Source organism: Eulemur rufifrons, chromosome 8, assembly GCF_041146395.1.
Source record: "Eulemur rufifrons isolate Redbay chromosome 8, OSU_ERuf_1, whole genome shotgun sequence".
Taxonomy (NCBI): domain Eukaryota; kingdom Metazoa; phylum Chordata; class Mammalia; order Primates; family Lemuridae; genus Eulemur; species Eulemur rufifrons.
In genome coordinates, this window is record NC_090990.1 from 31823776 (window position 1) to 31851335 (window position 27560).

The following is a 27560-nucleotide window of genomic DNA, read 5'->3' on the forward strand; positions in this document are numbered from 1 at the left end:
CCGTGGCCTGGAACCGCGGCCCCCGAGAGTCTGCCAGAGAGGGGCAGAAGAGACAGCGCCAGGGACTGGCGGCTCTGGACGGGGTAATTCCTGCGGCGGGGGCCGGCGGCAGGACTTGGGTGGGGCTGGGGGGCGGGGCCTGGAGTCGGGCGGGCGTGGGTGGGCGGGGCCCGGGCGACCAGCGGGCTCGCGGTGAGTGCAGCGCTCTGAACTGCCCCGTAGGTGTGAGCAGGGCACTGTGGCGCTGGCGGGCCATGCCCCGGGACTCCCCGTCGCTGTGGGAGCTGGTGGAGGAGCACGTTCCGCTCCCGGAGCGGCCCGAAGTGAAGAGAATTCTGGGGGAGGCGGCGGTGGACCTGAGCCTGGAGCTGTGGGCGGAGGTGGGGAGTGGGAAGGGGGGCCACGCCCCTGGCCTGCCCCAACACTCAGCCAATTTCCCTCCTCCTCCGGTCCCTGGCTCTGCCTAGTAACTCCCCAGGTCTTGTCAGATCTTACTGTCCGCCCTACCCCTCACTCCCCCAGCCCCCCACCCCACTCCTGTCACCTCCCTCCCCAGTTGCAAGGCGTTCCAGCTCTCCTTGCAGGTGGCGATGTTACGGGCCCTGCTCCAAGAGGCTCGATCCTCGGAAGCCCCCAGCTCTCGCCCCATCTCTGACCCCTCCTCTCTTCTGGCACCGCCGCCCCACCTAAGGGACCTCATGCGCCAGGAACTCCGGCAGCTGCTCCAGGGTCTCCGCCACAAGGCCATCTGCGAGGGCAGGTGGGAGCCTCAGACCTGGGCCCCTTCCCTAGACGTCAGGTGGGCTGGCCCTGCTCCTGGCAAGGAGCCAGGGTCGCCTTTCCTGTGGTTTCCTGAATGAAGCCCCTCAGCTTCCTTCATGTGCACCTTCTGCAGGGACCAGGACCAGGCTTGGGTCCAGTATAGCCCCCGGGTCCTGCGCTTTGCCTTGGAGGAGCCCAGGTGTGATTTGCCAGAACGAAAGATATTCCAGATGAGAGCTGGTGAACCCAGGTAAAGTGCTGGTAGGAGAGGAGGGATCTGTCCCCACTTGGCCGTGGGCCCCAGCCAGCTGGTGGGTTCCACCTGGCTCCATGGAGGAGTTGGACACTTTTACGGCCACTTGTGGTAGAGATCAGCACATGAGGGCTATGGAAACCCAGAGGTTTCCTAACCTAACACCTAACCAGCCTGGGCATGGGCAAGGCTTCCTGGAGAAAACGACTGGTTTGATCTAGTTGTAGTATGAAAAGCGGTTTTCTAGCAGATGAAAGAGAGAAGAGCTTTGCAGGAAGAGGGAGGAAAGGAGGCCATGTCCAGTGGGCAGTTGTTCCTCAGGCCTAGAGAACAGCATCGAGGGCGGGGCTAGAGTGGTAGGGACAGCTGAGGGGGAGGGCGGCAAGTGGTATTTACAGCTGGGACTGAATGAGATATGTGCTCATAAGAAGTGAATGGTAACAGCTTCTTATTCTAATCCTCATACAGCCCTAGGAGGTGGGCGACATCCCCATTTTACACACGAGGAAACTAAAGTTCAGAAAGAATAAGTGATTTGCCTGAGGTTGCACACAGTGAAGGTTGGCAGTTGCAAACCCAGGCTCCCAAACTCTTACTCATTGCACTGTACCACATTGCCTTTGTGAGAAAACACACAGAATTGTCTAGGAGAAGTGGTATTTGTGTCCTGAAGTCCTGGGGGGCAATACGGGGAGAGTGATGTTGATTTCATCTGCCAGCAGCAGTCACAGGGACCTCAGCGTTTTCAAGGACCAACTGAACGTGTCCAACATTGATCAGGTTGCCAGACACCTGAGGTGAGGCCCAGGGGCACCTGAGTGTGTGTAGGTGGGGGTGGAGACAGGACAGGAGACAGGGACGGGTCCTGAGGTGCTGGGGCAGCTACCTGGTATCAGGCTGAGTAGAAGGACAGCCAGTTGCTGCAGAGCTAATGAGGTTGTTACCAGGAGGTAGCCAAGGACAGATGTCAGAGGGGCCAGGGCCCTAGGAATTTTATCCTGACATGGGGTAGCAGTGGAGGGTAGCCACGAAAGGCGAAAGGGTTTTAAGCAGGGGAAGGGCTGTGATGGAGGCAAGAAAAGTCACAAGCCAGGGCAATAGTGCAGAAGAGAGAGGATGGTGGCTGCCAGGGTGGAAACTGTGAGATGGGCAAGGAGGAAACACAGCCTCTCCAGAAGGAGACTGATGGGGGCTGGAAGTTTATGCTGGGGCAGCTGCCAGGCAGCAGAGAGCAACAGGGGTTGAGAAAGTAAGGACTGGAGGGGCTCTCCGTGAGGCTGAAGGTTGGGGCCATGTGGTGGGCTTGGCTGAGACTTGGTCCTGCGACATTGGATCTGGCTGCTATGCTCCTCATGTCCCAGGGACCTCCTGGAAGAGGAGTGTCGCACCTTGGAGAGGGAGATCCCCATCCTGCAGGTGAGCTGCAGCCCTGGGCCTTCCCCCAGAGCCTCACTGCTGAGGGTAAACACACGCTTCTCGCCTGGGTGTATTCGTGTGTCTTCGTACATATGTGCACATAAAGGTTGTATGACTCCTGTATCCATTTCTTGCGTGTGCACATTGTGTGTTTGTGTGAAATCCTAGAAGCCCAGGATTCTGGTTGAACCCTTAAGTCCAGCAGATTGAGACTAACCTGCTGCATTTGCCTCAGGTCTTCCGCCTCGTTCCTTCACCTAAGTCTGGGTACAGGCCCCACCACCATCTCACTAAACTTGGCTTTCTCCCAGGGCTGGAATTCCCTCGGGGGCTGCCCTCATGGCGGTTGGGCTAAGGGGGCTGCACAGGCACATTCCTGGGCCCTGCCCTAGGGGTGTTGGCCTCTGTGTCCTCCCTTGTCCCACCCCTCCCTTAAGGCTGGGCACTGACCCAGCTCTCCCTGCAGCGCTGCCTGGAAGAGGAGTCCTTGCAGGCTTGCCACCCCTCTGAGGCAACCCTGGAGCCCACCCTGGCAGGTGAGGACCCTGAGCAGGCCCAAAGCACTCAGCCTTTTGCTCTCTGCCCTGCACCTGCACACACCCTGGAAGAGCTGGGCACTGTGACTCAGCTGTATCTGTCCTCCAGAGCTAAAGGAACAGAGGAGTGCCATGGAACAGGAGCTGCAGGCATCTCTGGGGCCTTCTTGTGTCTCTCCCAACCACAGGTAAACCAAAGCAGGTAGATGGCCAGGCAGGGTGGGCTGAAGGGTCAGGCCACCACCTCCTTACAGTTCCTCCTTCCTGTCCAGGCAGTGGCCCTTGGGGTCCTCCACTCAGGGCCTCAGACCCCTTCCTTGCTTCCGTGGGGCTGCTGGAGTTTGGGCTGCGCCTCTCCAATGCCACCTGCCTGCACCTCCTTTGGAGCGCTGTCCCCGACCTGGAGGCCAGGCTGCCAGCTGCCGTTGGGGACGGCAGCTTCAGTGCAGACCCAGGGAAGGGCCAACTTCCACCCCACTGTCCAGTGCAGTGCCCCAGGCGCCAGCCTGAAGGGCTGGTCACAAAGTGGGTTTCTGTTCCTGCTGGAATGCACCCTATCTGCTGCTGCCTCTCAGCTATCATGGCCCAGCCAGCTTCAGCTGAAGTCTGGATGAGCTCTCGCCAGGACCCCAGGGCTGTCCATCTGTCTGGCCCTTGCCCCACCCCCTTGCCAGATCCCTGTATCTGGGGCTGTGCGGCTGGGCATCTGTCCCAGTGCTCAAAGCCTTTGGCCTTTCTCCTGCAGACAGAGGTCCCATCCCAGCCCTGACTCTCATTCCCTGGGGGACCCAGACAAAGCACAGCAGCAGCTCAGAGACAGGAATAGAAATTTCATTAAAATCTATGGACTTTAAAATCCTAGTGGTGCATGATGGGTGGGGGTGGGCGGCGCACCGTTATTGCTACAAAGGATTAGAGGTGGCTTGGCGGGGGCTGTCACTGCACAGAGGGTACAGAGGACGGACAAACAGACACTGCAGTGTTGGGAGAAGGAGCTCTGGCTCCAGAGAGGCGATGGGGGGACATGGGCTGGGGCCATTTGGCACGTGAACAAGGGCAGCATGTTTGGGAAGACGGGGCCTTTAGCCTGGTCTGGGGGAAGAGGGTGTCGTGCAGGGTCCCCTTCCCCAAGGTTCTGGACTTGAGCCTCCTGTTGAGCAGCCCCCACCCCGGTCCCCCAGAAACAAGTGCTTTGGGCAGGCTGCTGGGTCACGGCCTCTGCTGGCTGGGCCTGACAGCCAGGGCTGGGACGAGGTGCAGAGACCCCAGAGCAGCCGAGTGAGGTGCAAGCAGGCCTGGAAGACGGATTGGACCCGAGGCTGGGGGCGAGGGGTGGCAACCACAGATAATACAATTTTTACAAAAATAACTACACAGATAAACAGGGCTGGGAAGTACAGCCTGACAAGTAACACTGCACAGCCCCCAACCCCTCCCCGTGCCCTCAGGTAGGAAGATCCAATTTGCCTGGGCAGAGGTTGGAGTCTGCTCAGAGGGCAGGAACACTGGTCATGGGGCTGGAGGCCCAAGGAGGGGACAGGCGGGGACCTACCCAGAACCTCAGCTCAGGGCAGAGTGCGAGGGCATCAGAGGCCATGTAAAGCCAGGCAGGCCACGGAGGACCTGGCCCGAGACCTCTCCAAAGTGCTTTGGGCTCCCCGGCAACCCTCCCCTCGTGACCCCCACCCCCAGCTGCCATCTTGGCATCCAAAGGACGTGTAAACACGGGGACACGAGCACAAATGACCACACTAGCAGTGGTGGCCATGGTGACAGCAGCCATCCTGGCCAGGGTATGGCAGGGGGCAGGTGGTGACACCTGTCCACTGCCTCCCCAGTCTCTGTGGTGGGAGCACAGGGTGGTGGTGGGGCCACTCCCCTGGCAGCTGTGCTCATATCCGGGAGTCCTGGAGACGGCCGGAGCCATTACTGCCCACCATGGGGATCTGGGCCTTGTCCGGGTGCAGCGGCTGGACCTCGAACCCATCTTCAGGAGAGGGGGCTATGGTGGGGGCATAGCGCCCAGTCCGGTGTTCCAGGAGGGCAGGGCCCCAGTCTCTGCTTGGCTTTGTGGCATTTTTCAAACGCTGCGTGAGAGGTAGGCATGGGACACGGGTTAGGGGTGAGTCAGAGGGAGCCTTTAAGCCCCATCCATCCCCCCTCACCGGGCTGCCCAGCCCTCACCTGGAAGAGAGTGCCCCCATCTGTGCGGCAAAGCTGGAACAGGGCATAGAGTGGGATGCACAGGACGGAGGACAGAGCCATGAGGAAGCCGATGGCCACGGCCCAGCCCGGGTACTGGTAGTGGTTGTAGGTGATGGGCCGGTACTGGATCACCGTGAAGACGAGAATGAACTGCAAGGGGCGGGTGGGAGTGGGCGTGAGGCCCGTCCAGAGCCCCGCCCAGACCCCAGGCATCCCTCCTATCAGCACCCCTTCCTCTCCAGCTCCCCAAGCTAGAAAGAGGCATTTCGGGCAGGGCAGGGGTGACTGTCAACATCCGGGCAGGGGAAGAAGCAGGCAGAGCCAGGATCCGGGGCACGGTGGGCAGGAAGGCACCGTGGGAGGGGAGAGGTCTTTCTTCGCCATAGTCTTCAACTGGCCAGACAACAGTGAAGCTGCTGTTGCCTCTGGGAGCCAGTCAGTTCTGCTCAAAGACTCGCTGTGGCTCCCTATTGCCTAGAGAGGCAAGGAGGCCAAATCCCCGGCTTTAGGCTTTCACCTTGCAAAGCACCCTCCTCGGCTTCTCTTGCTCCCACATTGTTCCGGCGTTTCCCGTACACCCAGCACTTCCCACCTTCTCTTCGTTTACTGGGCAATCACCCTCTGCACCTGCCTCCGTCAAACCCTAAGCCAGTGCCACCTCCTTCAAGAAGCTTCCCCAGGTTCCTCCGTCTCCTTCTGAAGGGCCTCTCAGTGGCATTTGCCATCTGCGTCCCTTAGAGTTACTTTGTTTAATGTTTCCCGCAGACCTGAGAGCTCCTGGGATTGCATCAGCTCAGGGTCTCCAGTGCCCAGTACGGTGCCTGGCACAGTCTCATTTGTTGATGTGAACGGAGTTGTGCAGAAGGCAGAAGGGGATGGGGGAGAGGGCAGGGTGAAGCCCTGCCTGTCTATGGCTGTGGAGACTGTGACATTCAGCCCGGGGAGGCTCCAAAGCCTGAAAGTGGTGAGTGTTATGCTATGGATGCTCCAGGAGCCTCTCTGGAGAGAGATGAGTGTGATGGGAAATAAAACCTGTGGCCGCAGCAACAAAAAAGTGAAAGGAGGCAGAGGGACAGGGCTGTGGCTCACCAGCCACCCAGAGGGCCTCGGGGGTGCCTTGGTGTGCCAGGAGGGCTCAGTGTCCTCCTCCTGGGCCTTCAGACACATCCTGGAGCTCGGGCTCCTCTGGCCTTCCTTGTGACCAAATTCTAGAGTGCAAGACCCACATCCAAACGGGGGACCCCTCCTGGGACGCTGCATGCAACAAGTGTCCCTGAATGGAACTAGATTCTGATCCACGTGTGGACAAACCTCTTATTTGAGTTGACAGAAAGAGGGAGTTTGTCAAAAAGAGCTTTTCAGAAATATAAAGAAGCAAAGCCCCCAAAGGAACCACAACAGCACAGAAACAGATGTGCCCACGGAGCCCAGAGCCCCCTGTAAAGGTGACTCCAGCCTGGCTTCCTGGGCAGAAAGGGCACTGCCCACTTCGCTGCAACCTTGTGGAGACGCCAGACCCAGGCCGAGGCTGCACCTGCAGAGCCTTCTTGTGCCTGCCCCCTAGCTGCCTCCTGCCCCTAGCAGGTGCCCCAAGCTTGTCCCCAGGATGGCACTGTGTTCTGAGTGTGGGGAGCACCCTCGCCCGCCGAGCTGCCCTCAGGCCACAGCCCGCAGGGCACGGCACAGTGCTGCTCGGCGGTGCCTGCCCTCCCCAGCCTCCCCACTGGCAGGAGACTTCCGCTCCTCCTGTTTCAAGGCTGGGACAGTGGCCAGAGCCCGTGCCTGTGCCAGGCTTGGGAACATCCCACACTCAGCCCTCTGCGGGCCATTCATTCAGAAACATAAGCCACAGTGGAAGTGTGTTGCCGAGCCCCCTGTGGCACTGAGAAACATGACAAGAGCGTGACTCTGGACACTGCTCTTGCTGCCGGGCCAACGCTCTGACTGTCACTCAGAGGTAGCCCTGCCTCTTCTCTGTGGAGTGACCATCACCCCCTCTCCCCTGCCTCCCACCCAGAAAGGAGTCGAATCGTGTGGATTTAGGCCTGGGCTGTCCTCCCTCCCGTAGAGGTGCCTCTAGCGCAGCACTGGCCCGGCCCACGGCCTCTGAACTGGACAACCTGATCTGACTCACGGCTCTGCCTGTAATTGGCTGTGTAACCATGGGCCAATTACTCAACATCCCCGTGCCTCAGTTTCCTCATCTGTAAAATGGGGTTAACAATTATACTCTGGAGAGTGGTGTTAGGAGTTAATATATGAAGTGTGCAGAAAGTGCCGGGCTCCTTGCCGTGGTGTGTTCCTCCCACCAATTCAGCTCCCCTGTGGAGTTTCCCAGCTGTTGGATATTCACAGCAGCAGGAACTCCCCCTCCCGAACGAGCCCCTTCACTGCTGGGAGGCTCACGTAGTCGCCCCCAATGCAGAGCCGACATCAGCCTCCTACAACCTGCCGCTACAGGTCCGGGGGCTGCTTCTGGGACACTCACACGTCCACACCACACAGCCACGCTCCTCAGCACCTCCTCTGCGAGCGCTGGGAGGTGAGATCAGCGAGGCAGAGGCTGCACCATTAATAATGTGACTCCTGAGGCCCCTCTAGGGACTCCGGGCAGGAACGCCAGGGAGGCAGGGCTGACTCACTCGACTTGCTGCCAGCCGATTTCCCTCTCTAAGCCTGGGCAGTGTCCTCGGTCAAACACAGGGCTCAGCTTTCCCTTCCTAACCCGGCCAGGCCTGGGGGGCTCTGAGTCTCACACACCCATCCAGCCTCCCTCAGCCTCCCAGTGGCCACAGTTGTGGGTGCGGAGCACCTGCTCTCCCTTCGCTGGTTCCCAAGAGAAGGACACCTGGCCAAGAGGCAGCAGGGGAAGGGAGGGCCAGCCAGGGAACTCACAAAGATGATAGCCGGGGAGACGAAGCGCCAGCAGATCTGAAAGAAGAGGGGTGGTGGGAATCCCAGCATCATCTGGATGTCCTGGAAGTAGCTCCGGTGCCCTGGAGAGATGGGGAGTCAGCAGGCCGGCAGGACGGTGGGCGCACCAGGGCTGGGACACGGGAGTCGCCAGGAGCTTGGGCACTTACCGTAGATGTACATGATGGACACGCACATGATGCAGGAGATGATCACCAAGGAGAAGCTGGCCGCATAGTTGTCCATCAGCAACAGCCAGTAGATACCTGCCTGTGGGCCAGGCGGCAGCTGAGCTGGGGTGCCCGTGGCCTCGGTGCCCCCACCCGTTCCCCATATACCCTGGCAACTCGCGCCCAGCCTTCCTGTCACTGGGTCCTTACCTGGCTGGTGAGGGGGATGCCCAGCAGGAAGCCAGCCACAGCCACGCCCAGGGTCACGTAGGTCTTTTTCTGCAGGATCCACTCATTCCCCACCTCATCCACGATGGCCGTGACGAGTGTCTCCAAGAGGCAGAACTGCAGGACGCCACCATCAGAGCCTGCCCCGCCCCCGCCCTCCCCAAGCCAGCAGCCCCGCCCTGAGCTCATACCTGAGTGCCCAGCCCCAGCAGGATGAGCATGAAGAAGAAGAGCAGGGACCACAGCGGGGAGATAGGCAGCAGTGTGAGGGCCTCGGGGTAAGCCACAAAGGCCAGGCCCGGGCCGTGGTCTGCCACGCGGGACACATCCACGCCCAGATGATTGGCCATGAAGCCGAGGATGGAGAAGATGACAAAGCCAGCATAGACACTGGTGGCACAGTTGGTGATGCTGATGATAACACTGTCCCTGATGGGAGGAGAGCGGAGGCCGAGTTCAGCAGATCTGTTGGCTTCTCTCTCCCCGACTGGGGCCAAGAGGAGACATGGATACAGGGCAAGCTCCAGGAGCAAAGGTGCCCCAGCTCCTTTTCTGGTCTGCTCTGGGCCTTTTTTTGAGATAGGGTCTCACTCTGTCACCTGAGCTAGAGTGCAGTGGCATCATCATAGCTTACTGCAACCTCGAACTCCAGGGCTCAAGCGATCCTCCTGCCTTAGCCTCCCAAGTAGCTGGGACTACAGGCACACACCACATCCAGCTAATTTTTCTATTTTTTGTAGAGACGGGGTCTCGCTATTGCCAAGGCTGGTCTTGAACTCCAGGCCTCAAGCGATCCTCCTGCCTCGGCCTCCCAAAGTGTGCTCTGGGCCTTTTTAAGTGGGCCCGAGGCTTTTGAGTACTCATGGGCCCCTGGGACATCATTATCCCCATCCTTCTTCTCTCTCCGGCCAAAGTATCTCTCCCTATTCTCCAGTGACTCGGTCCAGACCCAGTGTTCCCAGGACATCAAGGCCATGAGTGGAAGAGGGTCCCAGCAGGCCAGGGGGCTGCACTAGAGCCGGGGTCAGGCTGCAGAGAACGGCGGGGAACGGGCAGCCTCCAGGTGGCAGGGGCAGCTCACCGGTAGCAGTTGTTGTGGAACTTGTTGTAGGAAGCCATGGTGATGAGCCCGCCCCACGCGCAGCCCAGCGAGTAGAAGATCTGGGAGGCGGCGTCCCCCCACACCTGCAGGGAGCCATGGCAGGTGAGGAGCTGTGGGCAGAGGCAGGCCCTCCCTGTCACCTTTCGGGCTCCCCTCCACAACCCACCTTGGCCTCCAGGATCTTGTCCCACTGTGGAGTTAGGTAGTACATGATGCCCGTGAAGGCTCCTTCCAGGGTCACTCCACGGACAAACAGGATGGTCAGCACCACATAGGGGAACGTGGCCGTGAAGTACACCACCTGGGTGCAAGACCGGCTCCGTGGGCTCCTCTGGGCTTTCCCCACCCCGGGCACCACGCCCTGGCCCCCGACCACCACCGGCCCTCTGGTCCCTCTCCCCGTCCGTGTCCCTTCCCAGCCTCCCCCCAACACGTGCACAACCCAGGTGGGGCAGGCAGGGTCTTCCGGGTGGGCACAGATCCTGCTGCGGAAGGATACTTGCTTTCCCTGAAGACTTGACCCCCCGGATGAGGCAGAGGAAGACGACCACCCAGGAGACACCGAGGCAGCCGAGGAGGGGCAGCCGCACCTCCCCAAAGTTCCCGATGTCATCTGACAGCTTCAGCACGTAGAGCCTGGGGAGAGGAGATTATCCTTGAGGGCCAGCCCCTGCTGCCAGCAACAGACTCCCAAGACCCAGGGCCCAGCCTTTCAGCTCCCTGCTTTGTCATAAGGTCCCAGTGGCCAGTTTGTGTGAGATGGGGGCCCCTGTGGGCGCAGCATCCTCTGCCTGCTGCAGCCCCTGGGGAGCAGGACACAAGTCCCACTTCCGTAGCCTCCCCCAGAACCCGCAAGGGCTCCTGGAGGCCACATCCCGGGCCTGGGCGGTCTCCTTGTCCCTGGTCAGGCCCATCCCAAGCCCTTGCTTGGGCCTTTCTCCCTTCAGGAACGCCCTCTCTTTGTCCTATTAGGTGTCAGCTCAGGAAGCCTTCTGTGAGCATGTCACCTACACCAATCTGTCCCATCTCCAGTGAACTGAGGGAGGCAGTGGAGTGCCGAGCAATGACTGGACCCAATTCCTCCCCTCTGGGTGGCTCCATCCAGCACCCTACGCCACACCAGCTGTGCCCCCGCAACCAGCCAGGCCCTGTGTTGGGTGCTGGGCATGCAGACCTGCAGGGCATCGTCCTGGCCCTCGGGGAAGAGGGTGCAAGAGACAAGCAGGACTGCTCTGGATGGGAAGGTCCGGGGCAGAGATAAGTACAGGGTGCTGCAGGCACACCAAGAATGGCATCTCAGTCCCCTGGGGAGAGGCATGGGGGGAGGCGTCCCAGAAGAGGCGAGGCTGGAGCTGTGGTTTGAGGAACGGGGAGGAGGTGGGTGAAGAGGGGTGGAAGAGTGTGCCAGGCTGAGGGAGCAGCAGCAGCAGGACAGGGGGTCACGAAATGGTATAGCTCAGCTCGGGGCACTCGGGGGCAGCTCAGTTAGGCTGGAACAGCGGGGAAGGGCAGAGAGAAGGTGAGGGGTAGGAAGGGAACCGAGTGTAAGAAGCCATGAGGGCGATGGGAAGCCTCTGAGGGTTTTGTAGGGGCACTCTGATAGTCCCTCCTCAGCGCCAAACCTTGCAGTGGCTCCTGTCTCTCACTGTGGAAAAGCCATAGCCCCTTACAGTGGCAACAAGGCCCTACTCGACCCATCGTCCCCTGCCCTGCCATCTCTTTGATCGCCTCTCCTACTCTTGCTCACCTCTCCAGCAGCACTGGCCTCCTTGTTCTTTAAGCATGCCAGGCATGCCCCTACCCCAGGACCTTTGCACATGCTGTCTCCTCAGTCTGGGGTGCTTTCTCCCCAAATATCCACATGCACACATGGGTGTGCGACCCATGCAGTCACATAGGGCCTGTGCTTGGGATAATGCCCTGCCATTGCCATCTCCAAATTCTTAACACCTGTGAATAAGGGTCCTGTACCTTCACTTCGTGCTGGGCCCCACACGCTATATAGCTGGGCTTGTCCGAATGGCTCCCTCCCTCCTCAACTCCTTCAAGTCTTTCTTCAGGTGTGCTCCTCTCCAAGGGGCCTTCTCCGGCTACACTGCTGGAAATTGCAGCCCGCGTTACAGCCCAGCACCCCTTCCCTCCTCTGCTGTATTTCCCTCCATAGCACTTGGTGCCTCTGTCAGACTGTTTGGCCTAGTTATTTTGTCACCTGTCCTCTATAAGAGCAGGAGTTTTTGTCTGTTCTTGAACTCCTGGGCTCAAGTGAGTCTTCTGCCTCAGGCTTTCAAGTAGCTGGGACTACAGGTGCCCACCACCAATGCCTAGTTCATTTAAAAATTTTTTTGTAGAGATAGGGGCTTGCTGTGTTGCCCAGGCTGGTCTCGAACTTCTGGCATCAAGCAATCCTCCTGCCTCAGCCTCCCAAAATGCTAGGATTACAGGCATGAGCCACCACACCTGGCCTATGTTATATTTTTTATTGCAAGAGTACAGCATTACAATACTAGGGATATAAGAGTTTAGAAGGCTAGCCTGGAAACCAAATAATGAATTCTAGCTTTATTTTTATGGCACCATATTTAGTCTTTTTGTTTCGTTTTGGTTTGAGACCATGTGCCTTTGAGATCAAACAATTAACCTAAGAACTTTTGGAACCTAACATATTTATAAGTCTTTTCATATGGAACATTTCTGGGATCATTCTGTGTTATTTTTCGTATTTCTCCACATACATGTACACATCTTATCTCCCCAGCAGACGGTAAACGCCTTGAGAACAGGACGCCCTGAGCTCTGTCTTTGCATCTCCAGCGGTGGCAGTGACTGTGAGCGCCTGTCACTGTTCTTAGTGAATCATGCAGCACTATGTCACTTCATCTTTATGACCAGGCAGGCACTGTAACAACCCCGATTTAACAGAGGAACAAGTGAGACTTGGAGAGGTTTGGTGACCTCCCAAGGCCACACAGCGAGTAAGTGGCAGAGCCAGGATTTGAGCGAGGGCCGTGTGACTCCAGAGCTGCCATGAAGACGCTGGGGGAGGGGAGCCGGGTGCCAGGAGCAGGGCAGCACCGGGCTGTGGAGGTGAGAAAGCCTGGTGACGAGTGTAGGGCCAGTCGCGGGAACCGGGCCAGTCGCAGGAACCGGACCAGCGCAGAGGACTGTAAAGCCAGATTGTGACACGGTGGTGAGGCAGGGGAGGATGGTGAGTGAGCAAGAGGCAGACATGGGCTCAGAAATCTGCCTTTTGTGCTTCTCCCACTCAAGAGGAGTCTCTTAATCTTTCTTTTGACTCGCTGCCCTCACTTGTAAAATGGTGGTTTTTAAAATAATGCCACTAACTAACAGAGTTGTTGTGGGCCCTCCCCACAGCTCTTCAAAGGGACATTGGAGAGTAAGGATGAAGGACACCCGCACAGAGAGCCCCATCGGCCTAATTCACACCAGGCACACCAAGCCACAGCAGAGCCAGAGCGGCAGAGCACACAGATCCTGCCGCAGCGAATGCTGCCCAGCTCCTGAGCCTCTAAACAGCAGCCTCTGGATCTGAAAACAGGGATAATAATATCTACTGAGATAATATGCCTGGCACATAGTAGGTGCTCAGGAAACGGGGGTGCTTGCTCTGCTCCCTTCCTTGAAGCCTGCCTGGGAAGCTGTCTTAAGGGGCATTTCCCAGGCTCCCCAGGAGGGGGCAGCAGGGAGCCACTCTGCGGGGAAAGAGTCCCACCCGGGACAGCAGCCAGTGAGGCAGGCCCGGCTCCAGCCCCCGCTGCGGAGTGGAGTTCAGCGAGCCCCCCAGCCAAACTTCCGACTTTACTGGATCAAATCTCCAGAGTGTTGCCCTGGGTGGCTCCGGGGCTGGGAATCTGGCAGACAGGCCCCGGGACCACTGGGGCATCTGGGAGGGGGAGCGGCTGAGGGGTGGGTGGGGTTTTGTTTCTGGGAGCTTCCAGGAAGTGTCATCATCCCCAGTCTAGATCCAGTTGCCCAGTCCACACCATGCCTCAGACGTAGTACAACACCTACTTGGGCGTGAGCTCCCTGGGGGCAGCGTCCGTGTGTGTCTTACTCCCGGCTCTGTCTGCTCTCTGGGAGCAGCTCCTGGAATCTAGGAGGTGCTCAAGAAATGATCTGTCCAGTGCCTGAGTGACAGTTGGCCTGTCCCTCACTGGGGCAGCAGCTCTGTTCTCCACACTGAGTCCCGAGGGCCGTGGCCACGGCTTACCTGTCTCTCAGAGTCTGGAGCCCAGCACAGAGGCTGGCACAGGGAAGCTGGGTCCTTTGGGGTTTGAGCACTCGGGACTGGGCTTAGAGGACCTGCTGTGACTTCAAGTATCCCCGGGGCCTCATCCATATCCCCTGTGGGTCTCTGTCACATGGCAGAGAAAGCCCCAACCCTTAGCCTGGCACAGGAAGCCTGTGCTGTATGGTGCCTGCTGGCCTCTTCTGTGTCATTGCCGCGTTCCCCCTGCCCCAGCTCCAGTTTGCCGCCTCCTGGCCTCTGCTCGCCTGCTCATGGCACTCCCAATGCCCGGCCTCCTGCTCTCCCTTTCCTGGGACGCCCTGGCCACTTCTGCTTGCCTTGTCCCCTTGGCACTACACACTACCCCTTTTGCCCAGTCCACACCATTCGCCGAGGCTCCTGCCCCTACAGTGACCAGCTATCTGTCTCCCCACTGGCTTGTGAGCTCCTCGGGGCTCCTTGTGAGGGCTCTGGGCTGCTCACGCCCGCCATGGGCACACAGGGCCTGGCAGTGCAGGCGCCACGAATGTTTGTGGGATGAATGAACGAGGCCTAGCCACCCCTAAAGCCCTCTGCCCATGGGTTCCCCAACAGGACATGGGGAATTTCCTCCGGGATGTCCTGCTGTCCCTCCACCCACCGGTAGGGACAAAGGGTTCCAGGACACTTCTAGCAGCAGCTTCCCTTCAGCTGGCCCTGGGACTCTGGTCTCTTTGTCACGTCTGAACAAAGTGTGCCAGGATGTCTTGATCACAGCACTCCTGGCTCAGGGAACTTGCGTGGCTCCTTGTGTTCTGCAGCGTGAAGCATAGGCCTAATTCTTGTGGCTCTCGGTGAAGGTGGTGCCGCCTCCTAGATCACTCCGTGGCCCATGAATTCCCCTACCTGTCCCTCTTCAGAGCAGGCTCTCCTCAGCCTTAGGACCAGCCTCTGCTCATCCTGGATCTGGGGCCTTTGCTCACGCTCTTCTCATCGGGACACCATCCCTTCCCCGCAGCCCCCGTTCTCCTCTGAAGACTTGCCAGGTTTCTGGAGGCCCCTCACTGCTGCCCTGTCAGGACTCCCCAATTCCACATCCCAGCTCCCGTTGCTCTCTGTAAGTCAGTCTCTTCTCCTAACCCTCTTCAGCCACCTTGACCCCTCCCAGCCCCGCAGAGGGCTGCGTGCAGCAGGCACGCCGCCTAGTCTGAGACGGCTGCGCGATGGCGAGAGGGAGGGCGGCGGGGGCCTCACCTCCAGTACTCCTCGCTGGGGCTGGTCCTCTGCAGGGTGTGGTTGAGCAGGTGGGAGAGGTTGCTGGGCCGGGCGGCGGGCCGGGAGCCATTGGTGAGGTTGGTGGCGTCCAGCACGCTGGCACAGTCGGGCGTGTTCCAGGGGTTATTGCAGTAGGCCCAGGGCAGCACGTGCGTCATGGATGAGAAGAAGTAGTAGAAGGCGATGCAGATGACCACGTTGTAGTAGATGCCGATGTACGTGGACACCACCATCATGCCATAGCCCACGCCTGGGGTAGGGGAGGGGCACGGTCAGTGCTGCTGGGGTGGGAGTGGGCGGGGAGGAGCCTTGCTCATCTAGGGGAAGGAGGCGAGGTTAACAGTTCCTATGGGCCCAAGGGGCAGGCTTTGATGGAGGCCACAGGAGGGACAGGTCAAGGCCTTGGTAGGGCAAGTGGGGGGCAAAGGAGTTCTGTGTATCCACGTGGTAGGAGGGGAGGGTGGAGGCCAAATAAACATGGATCCCAGCGTGTGCCTGTGGCTCTGGCCACTGATGTGGCCCCATGGGGGTCAGTGGTGTTTGTGCAGGTGGGCGAGTCGGCCCGGCCCCTGAGGCCTGTGCATGTGAGCAAGGGCCCTGCCCCGGCCTCACCTTTGAACAGGGGGCAGACTCTCCAGACCCCCAGGCAGCCCTGGCTTGCAAACTGGCCGAAGGAGAGCTCCATGAAGAAGAGTGGGATCCCGCAGAATATCAGCATGATGAAGTAGGGGAACATGAAGGCACCTGGCAGCGGGGAGAGGTCTGGCTCAGGGCGGGCTTGGGGGATCCCACCCTGGGCTTCCTGCTCAGAACCCAACAGCAAAACCTTTGCCATCGGGCGGGACCTGAGGAGGAGCGTGCCAGGCACTGAGCAGGAGCCTAGGTCTGAGGCACACGCCCCCCAGCCTGTCTTTGAACTTGACAGAGGCTCCCAGGAAGTCTGCTGTGGGCAGAATCCAGGCCCCAAAGCCACCATGTTTGGGTGGGATTTGATGGTTTAACCAAGTGATTTCACAAACGTAAGTTGCTGGGATCCTTAAATATCCCTGAACCATTGGCGGGGTGTTGAAACCCAGGAAATAGAACAGGGAGCCCAGGAGATTGGGATGATTTTCTCACCTCTCCTCACCTCAAGGGAGCAGGCTGGCAGGGCCAGGCCCGAACAACAGACTGCCAGGGTTCGGGGTGATCTGCCTTGGGCAAAGGGTGCCTATGCCAGGGGTGGGGTGAAGGAGACCAGGGCGGGAGGCCAGGCTTTATCTGCAGTGGGGTCTGTGCCAGGGAGAGGGTGGCCCAGGCCCTGATGGGTGGGCTCTACCCAAGTGGGTGGTCCCTGCCCTGTGCCCGCTGGGTACCTCCCCCGTTGCGATAGCAGAGGTATGGGAAGCGCCAGACATTGCCCAGGCCCACGGCATAGCCCACGCTCGTCAGTACAAACTCGATCTGGTTGCCCCAGTTGCCCCGTTTGAGGTTCTGGTCCCTCTTGGTGGCCTCGCTGGGCACAGCACCATTCTGTGGGGACAGGAGAGAAGCCACCATCAGCAAGGCATTTGTGCTCTGTGCCTGACCCTCTGGGCCTCCCCAAGCAGGGACACCATGGACGCCCCCCCCAAGCCCCTCCCCACCTGGGCTTCCCCTCTGCTGGCAGGAGCTGCAGTCAGGCCTGGCGGAGGAGGGGAGAAGAGGGGAGCAGCTGCCAGAGGGCATCGAGCAGAGCTTCCCTCACCAGCCCCCCAGCGCCCTGTGCCAGGTGCACCAGCCCACCTGAGGAGCTGCTGCCAACATCTGAGAGGTGGGACACTGAGAAGGGAGCTAGGACCTAGGGCCTCTGGCCCCTCCACAACCTCCCCCGCCCTCTGCGTAAGGATCTGGGAGCAGCTGAGCCTCACACCAAGCAGCCAAGTCAGGCTGGGCACAAAGGGGCCTGTGTCCAGACAGCCCCCCCAGCCGTCGCCTACCACATCGCCAGGCTGAGCACGCTGCCCCCGGGCAGGCGACTGCGGGGGTGGGGATGCTAGACCCTCTCCCCCAGCTGAAGGCTTCTTCCTGGGGGCACGAGGTGGGCAGGGCTGGGGGGGAGGTGGGGGAGCAGCTGAGCTGGGCCAGACCTGGGTAGGGTGCTGTGGGACTCAGGGTAGGGGGGCCCAGGGGAGCCGTCTATATTGCCCACGGCTGGGGAGGGGCCCTGGGGAAGCTGACCTGGGCCATGGCTGGGGAGTGCTGGGCCGTGAGTTGGGGGAGGAGACCAGAGTTGTAGGCATCATGCCAGACTTTGAGGACAGACTCTGCTAGGGAAACAGAGGGAGCGGTTCCAGAAAAGGGAGGCAGGGAAAAGGGTCTCTCAGAAACAAGAGAGGGTCGTCTGCAGGGGAGGGGGCGAAGTCAGGAGGGGCTGATGAGGGCATTTGCCCCAGGGGGGAAGGCAGGCTGCCAGGGGGAGCTTGGGAGCTGGGCCGGGGCCCGGGGCCCCACCGAGGACCCGCTAGTAAGTGCACTACGCCCCTTCCATCCTCGCCACGCAGAGCAGGAAATCAAGCCGCCCTGAACCAGAGCCTGAGGGGCCTGGGGGTGTCACTAAGGAGATATAGGGACCCTGAGAGTCACCAACAGAGAAACATGGAGAGTCCCTGAGTGCCAGAGACAGCCTCCCAGAGATGAGCTACTGCCCTGAAAGAAACAGACAGGAGTCTCAGGACGCCAGGATCAGAGACGGAGCACCATGGCCTTGGAGAGATGATGGTGACGTGACACGGACCCCCAGCTTCAAAGAGACATATTCAAGGACAACAATCGCGCTGGCCAACAAGCAAGGCAGCCTGGTGTGTGGAAATGCTGACAGACAAACACGGAGGGGACGAGTGGCCTCACTGGGCCCCAGGCACCCTCGTGCAGCCCGACGGGGAAAGCGGGCACAGCAGGCACCGAGGCCTGGAGCACCCTGCAAGCCCGCATCAACGCCACAGGGTGCTGACCCGCACACCCTCTGCAGAGGTTGGGGACACAGCGCCAGGGACCGTGGGTCCCCTTCAAGGAGCACCCAGAGCAAATCGGCGGCCGAACAAGCCTGCATTCACTCACTCACTCACTCATTCCTGCACTGACAGATTTATCGACACCTGCTGTGTGCCAGGCCCCGTGCCAGGCGGTGGGACTTCAGCAGTGCACACAGCAGAGAGCTCCCACCCACTCAGAGCCGGGAGTCTAGCAGGGGAGCGGCCCATGGACAAATTAAACACCCATCATCTTTAGGTGCGACTTCAGCGTGACCGCAGAGGAGAATTTCTCAAAGCCACGAGAGCATGGAAGGAGGACAAGGAGGGACGGCAAGCTGACGCCAAGACAGGCCTCGCTGATGAAAGGGCACACTGGGCCCTGAGAGGGGGTGACCGCCAGCCTGAGTGTGCCCTCTGTGACATGCCCCTGCAGAATCCTGCCTGAGCATGTCACCTCCTCCTAGAGCCTTCTTTGGGGCAGATGTAGCAATTCCACAGGGTCAGGGGGCCATTTTTTGGAGGGTGTGAGTCCTGCCTGGGGAGGTTTATCCGTTCCTGAACAAACACCAGCCAAATAGGGCTCCTATATGTTGACCCTACAATAATGGTTTTGTTCTGTCCCAGGCTTGTTTACTTAGGGGCACAATGCTGGATTGTGGCAGCTACAGAGTACGTGGGTGGGATCACAGAGCTGCAGTTACAGCTGTAAGAGGGACAACTGAGGGTCCAGGATGGCCCATGAGCAGGGCAAAAGCAAGGCCCCTTGCAAAGATCAAGGTCCCCAAGGCTTGAAGTTCGAGGCCTCCCTCCTGGCCCCAGCAGCATGACGGACAGACACCCCATCCTCCCAACCAAGTGCAGCGGGACCACACTTGGATCTCAGAGGTCTGCTCCTTCCCTGGCATATGGGGGGGACAGGGAGGGTGCCCCCAGCCACGTGCCACAGCAGCTGCCTTCCTGAGCCTCAAGAGCCAGGTGCTGCTCTGTTAATGAGCCATGCGAGCTCCAGTCCAGCCGTGCGGGGTGCAGCCCAGGGAGGCCGCAGTCCCCAGGACAGGACTGGAGCTTGGGGTTGGCGATCAGGCTGTGGCAGGAAGTCCCTGACAACACTAGAGGTCTGCCATGGGCAGAGGCTCCTCGCAGAAGCAGCGGCCGTCTCCTCTGGCCCGGGTCTACGTCTCAGCACCGTGGTGCCCTGACCGCGGGAACCTCACCCAGGGCTGGGCCTCTGACTTCCATTCTAGTGCGAGCTGCACTCAGGTAGCTTGGCTGGGGAGGGCCGAGCTCTCAGTGGAGGACAGAGCAAGCCTACCTTTCTCCAAGCGGGCGGAGGAGAGGCTCTCCAACATGCTCCCTTTCTGCAGGCGCTTTCCTGGTGCTCTAGTCGCCTTCCTTGCCCAGCTCTCCTCTGGGGACAGCCCTCTCCCCCAACTTCCCTCCCAAGCAGCTAAGCTTTTTTCAATGCCGCATAACTTTTTTTCCTCCTTGCATAATCTTGCCTGTTCTAAGCCTCTTGTTTTTCTTGATCTGCCAGGTAGATGGCTGTGTCACTGATATTAACTGTCCCTGCAGTGGTCATTGGCTGTGAGGTGCCCGTGAGAAAACCCTTTGTGCTCACGGTTTGACCCAGACTGGCTGCCCGTCTGCCTCAGCCAGCTCAGCCCCGCTAATGGGCTGTGCTCCAAGCCTCTCCTGCCCCCGCTGTCACCCACCTCTGTCCCTCTGCTCTCCCTCACCCATGTCTCACATCTCAGCGTGGAATTAAACCATAGTGCATGATTTCCTCTGGGCTGGCCCCCTCCTCCAAAGGCTGCCTGGACAGCCCCTACCCTCACCTCTGAGTCCCCTGTCTGTGCCCTGCCACCCCTCCCAGCAGCTCTGAAAGGCCACTGCCATGGGCCTGGTGGGTGGCTTCCGGGACAAGCCTGCCCTGCCCTGTCCCAGGTTGGGCAGAATGGAGGCTTTGGAGCTTTCCTTCCACAGCTGGGTAGGGTGAGCTGGCCGGCACACCCCCCCACACACACACGCCCCTCAGATGTTCCCTTACCCTTAGAACCAGTCATTGCAGCCCCAGCGTCCCCCCACTGCACAAAGACCTGTGATCTTTCTTGGGTTAGCAACCCCCAGCCCCGTCCCTGACTAGCCGAGTGAACCCACTGAGCAAAGTCTCTTACGTAAGTGCTTTACATAGCCCTCCGCCTGGCTTATTTACTGCCCTGGATGAGCTCCTGGAATTAAAGCTGTTCAGCTCCGAGGACGGAACCTGGATCTCCCACTCTGCCCTGGGCTTGGCAGAGGCAGGATACCACGTGGGGGTGAGAACCCTGGTGTTCCAGAGCCTGCTCCTCCAGTAACCCTGGGCAGGTCACTTCCTCTCCTGGTGTCTCAGCACCCCTACCTGTGAAACCAGGAGATGCGCCAGACAACCTCAGTGGGGCTACTAGAGTCGCAGACTGGACAGCCGCAGCAGGTCTGCTGGTATTCTGTAGCTCTGCCTCACCGGGCAGAGGTATTCTGCTATTTCTGACGTTCCCCAGTATTTTCCATTAGTTCCCACTAGCTTTCTAGATTACTTTCAAAAAACGTTTTGTGCTGCTTTTCTGATTATAAAAGTATAGTCAGCTTATTGCAAAAAGAAATTTTTTTTTTTTTTAAATACAGAAAAGCACAAAGACGAAACAAAGCTGCGGCGAAGCTCACTCCCAGAGTAACCACGACCAACGCGAGGAGGTACTCCCTCCGTTCTTCCGTGCAGACTCCGAGAGCCCCGATTTCTGCCCTGGACTGCGGCTCTGCTCTGGCTGTGACTCCCGCCCTCCCAGACCAGCGTCCCGTGGATGTTTCTGTGAATTGCAGCCCCCCACCCCCTGCTCTTGGTGGCACCGAGGAACCCCGGAGCTGCCCTGGCTGGACGTGCCCCGCTGGGACCCAGCAGGCTTCTCGTTTAGGACTGTCCAGCCCCAGTTGTTTGCTCGTGGGATGAAGTCCCATCCAAGACAAACTTTATAGAGAACAGGCAAGACCTCACATCCCAGACTGACTTGGAGCCAAATCAGATCACTGGCAGCTTTCTCCGAGCCCCTGTGGGGATACGGGCGGAACAGCCATTACAGTAAATGTGGCTGCCTCAGAAGACCCCATGACCACCCCTTGGTCCCCCTGCTCTTGCTCCCCAAGTTCTTCCCCTCAGTCAGGGGCTGGGCAGGCCCACAGCCAGTGTTGGCTCTGCAACGACAGAATCTTCTGTCCTTCCTCCGCCTGGGCACTGACTGGACCCAGCCATGGCTCCAACCTCTGGCCTCAGCTACCTGGACATGGGAAAGAGGCTGGGGCTGGGGGTGGAGGAATAGAACCACGGGAAATCTGCCCCAAGCCCGAGCAGTCCCCAGGGGCTACTAGTGCCTCCTGCCTCAAGGAGAACCTCAGAGCAGCTCTGGACCCTTCTCAGGACTCCAGGTGCCCGCACAGTCCAGGCCTTCATAGAGCAGGTGGGAGAGGCAAGGCTGCTGTTTCGTCACGGAGCTGATTGGCAGAAAGGGACCTGCCAATATCCTGGCACCCCCAGGCATGCTGGGCTCCACTCCAGGCCCCAGGGAGAGTGATGGAGGACACCGGTGGGCCCTGCCCATCCCTTCGCCTCCCACCCCAGAGAAGCCCAGCAGCCCCAGAGACCAGCGGCAATAGTCTGCCTGTGCTGCAGCAGCTGTGGGCAGCCTCTACCCTCGAGGTTGGCAGCAGGCTGGCACTCTGGGAAGTGGCTTTGGTTCTTGACCCCAGCAGACCTGAGGTTTGAGGGCAGCCCTGAGTAATGCTTCTCCCAAACCCACCCCGTGGCCTTGGAGGACACTCCCTCTCTAGCCTTCTGAAGGTCAAGTCAGGATGTCCTACAGGAGAGAAGGTAGCTTTCCCGTCTCCTCGCCCTCGCTGCCATCTGCCGCATGTGCCTGGTACCCCTGCCCATCCCCAGCTTCCAGGGATGAGGACACACTGGCTCCCACCCCACACGGGCACTTGCCCTAGACACTGGGGAACATTCCGTGGGGTCTCTCTCCTCCCAGCTGAGACTCTTGCCCCGTCCCCTACCCCCACCCCCACCACTGAGCCCATGTACACGTTCCCCTGCCCCCTCACTCACTCTCCCCATAGGAGTAACTGCCGTGGCACAGACAATGAGGCTGTATTGATTAGTACAATTCCTGGGCACCTCCGGCCCGTCTCCCCGGGAGCGAGGACAATGCAGCTTTGATACACAGAGCAGATTCTCAGCAGGTCCTTGGGCTGGGGGAGCCCTCACACCCCCACTCTCCTCCCCCTTGCCCCCCCCAACAGCTAGCTCTTCCTGCACTCCTTTGCACAGTTGCAACTTTCTGGGTCACTTTTGCTGGTGTCTGTCTCGCTCACTGACTGTGCCTGCCCCTCCCTGGCACAGACCACTCAGCCCCTCTCCCCACTCCCAGCCCAGTCTCCAAGCCTGCCTGGCACCAGGGAGGGGGCTCGACCTTCTGGAAGGTGACTGACCTGTTCTGGGGAAGAGGGGGCCACAGGTCCATGAGCCGCGGCCATCCCGGGGCGAGCACTCAGAGCCCGCGTGTTGGCCGCTCATTCACACCTCTGCCAGCTCCAGTGCGACACTGACGCATCCCCTGCCTCTCCCACTGCCGGGCTGGGCAGCGTCAATTACTTTCACCTCATCTCCTCCCGAAGCTCTGCCTCCCCCTCCCTGCCCTCCCCCTCCGGCCAGTCCCCATGCAGCCCAGCGCGGGTGATCCAGAGCTGGGAGTGAGGCGTGGGGTTTGTTGTGTTTTTCCCTTGTTCCCAGCAAGTTACTGGAACAAAACACACATACACACTTGCAACCACAGAGTGGGGCAGAGCGAGCGAGGGAGAGAGTGAGAGGATGGCTCACTCCCCTCCCGGAGCCGGCCTCAGGGCCCAGATGCCGCCTGAGCCCACAGGCCTGGCTCTGGGTGGGCTCCTGGTAGGCCAGGTGAGTGATGGGCTCTGCCCCATTGGGCACCAGAGGGGACAGGCAGGAAGACGGAAGGTGTGTCCATGGGGCCCCACCAGAGCACCTCAGACTTCTTAGAGGGGCATAGGCTGGAAGCATCTGCCCTGTGGAGTTGGGGACCCCCAGCCAGCCAAGATGATGAGGGGTGTCCTCATAGGAGAATGTGACTGACGGTGCAGGAAAGCTCTGGCCTAGTGAACTGCACCTTCACCTGTCCAGAGAAAGATGGCATCAGCCAACAGGGTGGCTGACAGAGTCTGACAAAGTGGGGGTCTCAGAATAAGCACCGGCGAGGGTTTGTACTGCGTTGCCTGGAACCTGAGGTGTGTTCTATAGTGTGTGCTGCACGGGCTGCGTAAGTCCAGCGCTGCCACCACGACTGTGGTGGGATGTCACTCACACCTATCCAGGCCCTCTTCTCTGAGGCCGCACTCACCAGCCAAACTCCAGCTGACGCCAAGATACCACAAACCAGTGGCTAGGAAGGTGGCAGCAAGTGTTCCTGTGCTGGGAAGGTGAAAGTCCCTCTGGAAATTTCTATGGCGGCAGAAGGCCTGACAGACGGTAGACCAAGGGAGGCATGCGTGAGTTCTGGTGTAAGGACTGCTTTCCTGCGAGTTTGCTAAGTGGTGACCCCAAAGGGAATAGAGGAATATTGTCTAGGGCAGGATGACATTAAAAAAAACAAAGGCACAGGCTTTAGATTCATACAGACCTGGCTCAAACCCCAGCTCTGTCACTGTCTCACCACATATAACCTTAGGCAAGTGACTTAGCGTATCTGGCCTCAGTTTCTTCATCTGTAAAATGGGGATAATATCCACTAATCACTGAACCTAGTGAGCGTTAGTAATAGTAGTAATAGATCAGACGTATTAAGTGCTTTCTATGAGCCAGGCGCTGTCCTAAACACTTTGCATATGTTATCTCATTTAGTCCTCCCAACCATCCCATGAGAGAGCGACATTATTTATCTCCATTTTGGGGGGAAGATGGGGACGGGCCTTGGCTCCAGCAAGTCTCCTAAGGATGGCCTCAGACCCCACTGACTCAGCTGCTTGCTGAGCCAGCCTCATGCAGCCGGGTCCCCAGACACACTCCGCTGACTTCCTGCAGGCACAGACTGAGGGCCAAGGCGCTGGCGGGGCCACTGGCTCCAGGAAGGCCCAGTCACCCATGATGCCCAAATGCTCACTTCCACCCAGGGTGGGCTCTGGGCTCTGGCTGCCCTGGCCTGGGCCGGGTGCCCGGAACAGGCAGCCCTGACTGGATGGCTTTCCCTGGCTCTGGCCATGGGGACAGGAGGCGGCGGCAGCCCCGCTGGGCCCTGGCCGTAATGAGGCCTCATTAGCGGGATCCAGCTGCTCCAGCCCCACTTAGGGAGGCCGACTCCCGGCCCCCGCCTCTGACTTTTCTTAATAAGAGTGGGCACGCCTCCAGAGGGGCAAGGCATCTAGGGGCTTTGCTGCCCCCTGTGACTCTGGAGGGACAGTCCTGCTGAGCTAGAACTGAGCTATGCTGGGGGAGGGGGAGGGCTGTAGAGAAGCTGTGTGAGTGGGGCCGGGCCAGGGCTGAGGAGGTGGGCTAGAGGGAAGGTGGGGAGGGGAAGAGGGTGGGGGCCAGGGCCCTGGGACAGAGAGGAAGCCTGAGGAAGGCTGGGCCTTTGCCTCTGGATCTAGGTACTATCCATTTCCCTGAGGAGGGGTAGTTGCACATCTAGGACCAGCGCAAGGTCATTGCTCAGGCTGTCCTGGCTGGTAGAGCACCTCTGCTGTGCTGGGCCTTACATAAGGAGGTGCCCACTGTGTGCCAGTCCCTGAGCTAGGAGAGCACCTACTGTGTGTCAAACCTTATGCTAGGAAAGCAGCTACTGTGTGCCAGGACCTGCATGAGCAGAGTGCCCACTGTGTGCCAAGTCTAATGCTGGAAGAACTCACACTGTGTGCCAAGTCCAATGCTGAGGGAGCACTCATCGTCCCTGTGGTGTGCTAGGTATTGCACTAGGTGAGAACCCTGGGCATGCCAAATTCTGTGCCAGGTGAGGACCCAGTGTGTGCCCAGCCCTGAGCTGGGTGAGCACCCACTGTGTGCCCGGCACTGGTGGCAGGCTCTCTACTAAGGGAGTGTCCAATGTGTGCCAAGTCTGTACTAGTTGAGCAATTTGGCACATGCCGAGGCTTAGGCAAGGTGAGTGCCCCAGGGAATGACAGGCCCTCTACGAAGGGAGTGCCCAACGTGTGCCAAGCCCTGTGTCTGGGCACTTCCCAGTATGTGCCAAGCCTGTACTAGTTGAGCACTTGCTACATGTCAAGACTCGGGCTGGGTAAGCACCCACTGTGTGCCAGGCCCTGTGATGGATGCTGCAGACAAGAGGTGTCCAAACCCTCATGTCAAAGCATAAGAGAATAGGTCAGGGCGGGGCAGCCCCAGGCGGCTGGTGGTGCTTGCAAAGCCTTCTGGGATGTAGATGCTCTGGTGCCCAAAGCTCTAGTCTGAGTGACTCTGCTCTTATTCATCACCAGGCTTCCTGGCGGCAGAAGCAAGCAGCATGCTCAAAGACATGGGAAGAGGTCAACAAGGCTCACCAAGGCCTCAACTTCCCAAGACTCTGCACGAGTGGGGAGCAGCACAGGGGAGGGGACAGAGGTGGCCAGCCCGGGAACTGTTGTGACATGGTGGGGTTAAAGCTGAGCCAGTGGGGGCTCTCCTGCCTCCTGTCCTGGGCTCTTCTCCTCCAGCCCCTTGTCCTTGGAGCCCTGCCCTGCACGTGTAGAGGCCCTAGGTCTCCATGGAAAGACCATCCCACCCACCCCCTAGTGCCCCCAAGCATCCCAGCTGCTCCCAGGCTCGGAGGCACCCTGGCCAGCTGGGTTCTTGCACGACCCTGTCCTAGGAGCTGCTGAGGCGTGAGGGAGGCAGCTGAGCTGGCCTGGCAGAGACCATCTGGGCTGGGAGTGGGGGGAGGGACACGTGCAGCAGGCATGTGGGCCTGGGCACGTGCCGGGAAGTAGCTCGCTCCTCCGTGGGGCACCTGCTCCAGAGCCCTGCACAGGCTCCAAGGATGACACAGGGCATCTGTGGACACTGAAGAGGGCTGGAGGGTCAATGTCCTCACACCAAACCTGGGGTAAGAAGGGATGGAAGTGAGGACTCCATGGCAGGGGCCAGCTTCCCAGCCCCTACATGCTAGGGCACAAACAGGGCAACTTGGGAAGGTCCAGGTGCCATCGGCTTATATGCACACCCCTCAGCATCCTCTCTTCTGACCTACCACGGCATCCAAAGAAGCGGCGTTGGAAAGGAACTTCCTTGGCCACTTGCCCTTAGGAAGACACAACACCTGGCCAAGAGCTGACTTAGCTGCCTGTGCTAGGAGAGATAGGGCTCGCAGGGGCCCCCTGCCAGGGCACCTCTGAGGCTGTATCCTAGAGACAAGCACTGAATGGAGGTAACTTCAGTTCCAAACTGGGACCCAAGAATAGCGTAGCCCAAGGTCATCAGCAGAACTGAAAGAGGCAGGAATAGAATCTCCGAGCAACCACTGGGGGTGCCCATGGGACAGACGCTGTGAGTCTCAAAGGCAGCAACAGCGGGCAGAAGCCAAAGGGCAGAGAGCAGGGAGGGAAGCGAGCCCCAGCTATCTTTAGGCACATCCTGGTGCTGGGAACGGGAGTCCCAAGGCAGCATTCCCCTCCACAGACTGGCTGGCCGGGCTGGCCGCAGGGTCTGGGAAGCCCAGCTCAGGCAGGGACTCTGGGACAATGGGTCTCACATCGCTCCTGCCTGCCTGCCCCAGTCCTTCCAGGTCATTCCAGAGAAAGAAGAGCAGCCAGGGAGGACTCAGAGGGTTTCTTAGATTTCCTGGGACTCAGATTCTCCACAGTGGGAAGGGACACAGCCACACCCCCACTTCCTAACAAGGGGCCTATGGAAATTCCAAGACTTCTCTGGGAAAGGTGGGGCCATGTTTGGGTTCCAACCCAGGATCCACCCCTACCAAGTGTTCAGGTCCTAAGATCTCCATCTGTGCCCATTTCTGAGCACCCATGGTGCGTTCAGACTTGTTCCCACTGGGAGGGGCCAGACCAGAGCAGGCCTGAGGAACTGGGGGAGGGGAGGGGCGCTGAGGCTCAGAACAGTGTGAGCTGGAAGATCCTGAATCTCTGAGCAGAACCACCCGCTTCCTCCCCCAAACCACTCCTTTGGGCCAGGTGCTTTTTTTTTTTTTTTTTTTGAGACAGAGTCTCACTCTGTTGCCCAGGCTAGAGTGAGTGCCGTGGCGTCAGCCTAGCTCACAGCAACCTCAAACTCCTGAGCTCAAGTGATCCTCCTGTCTCAGCCTCCCGAGTAGCTGGGACTACAGGCATGCACCACCATGCCCGGCTAATTTTTTTTCTATATATATTTTTAGCTGTCCATATAATTTCTTTCTATTTTTAGTAGAGATGGGGTCTCGCTCTTGCTCAGGCTGGTC

At 59.4% G+C, this 27560-nt stretch overlaps 2 protein-coding genes across 10 annotated transcripts in view; one reads left to right on the plus strand and one right to left on the minus strand.

The window, feature by feature from the left end:
* The first annotated feature begins 222 nt into the window (after positions 1-222).
* Positions 223-3823, plus strand: CCDC24 (coiled-coil domain containing 24). 4 transcript variants are annotated; one of them, XM_069477852.1, is made up of 8 exons: positions 223-380; positions 585-760; positions 896-1012; positions 1735-1812; positions 2377-2431; positions 2898-2967; positions 3077-3155; positions 3240-3823. In XM_069477852.1, the coding sequence occupies exons 1-8, from the start codon at positions 255-257 to the stop codon at positions 3475-3477; spliced, it is 939 nt and encodes a 312-aa protein (XP_069333953.1). In that variant the 5' UTR covers positions 223-254; the 3' UTR covers positions 3478-3823. The 4 variants fall into 4 exon arrangements, with proteins under 4 accessions (XP_069333953.1, XP_069333951.1, XP_069333952.1 ...); XM_069477850.1 differs by having other exon boundaries at positions 3244-3823; XM_069477851.1 differs by having other exon boundaries at positions 227-380; positions 585-799; positions 1738-1812.
* Positions 3778-27560, minus strand: part of SLC6A9 (solute carrier family 6 member 9) — a 30615-nt gene continuing 6832 nt past the window's right edge. For 2 of the 6 annotated variants that reach the window (XM_069477845.1, XM_069477844.1), the window contains exons 3-14: positions 16441-16597; positions 15698-15829; positions 15065-15335; positions 10089-10221; positions 9752-9886; positions 9565-9668; positions 8675-8912; positions 8466-8600; positions 8256-8355; positions 8068-8168; positions 5152-5322; positions 3778-5054 (exon numbers count right to left, since the gene is read on the minus strand). In XM_069477845.1, coding sequence (XP_069333946.1) covers positions 4860-5054; positions 5152-5322; positions 8068-8168; positions 8256-8355; positions 8466-8600; positions 8675-8912; positions 9565-9668; positions 9752-9886; positions 10089-10221; positions 15065-15335; positions 15698-15829; positions 16441-16597 — 1872 coding nt within the window. In that variant the 3' untranslated portion in view covers positions 3778-4859. Of the gene's footprint in view, positions 5055-5151; positions 5323-8067; positions 8169-8255; positions 8356-8465; positions 8601-8674; positions 8913-9564; positions 9669-9751; positions 9887-10088; positions 10222-15064; positions 15336-15697; positions 15830-16440; positions 16598-22596; positions 22712-27560 lie in introns of those variants that run through there. The other 4 variants (XM_069477846.1, XM_069477843.1, XM_069477848.1 and 1 more) reach the window with 4 other exon arrangements.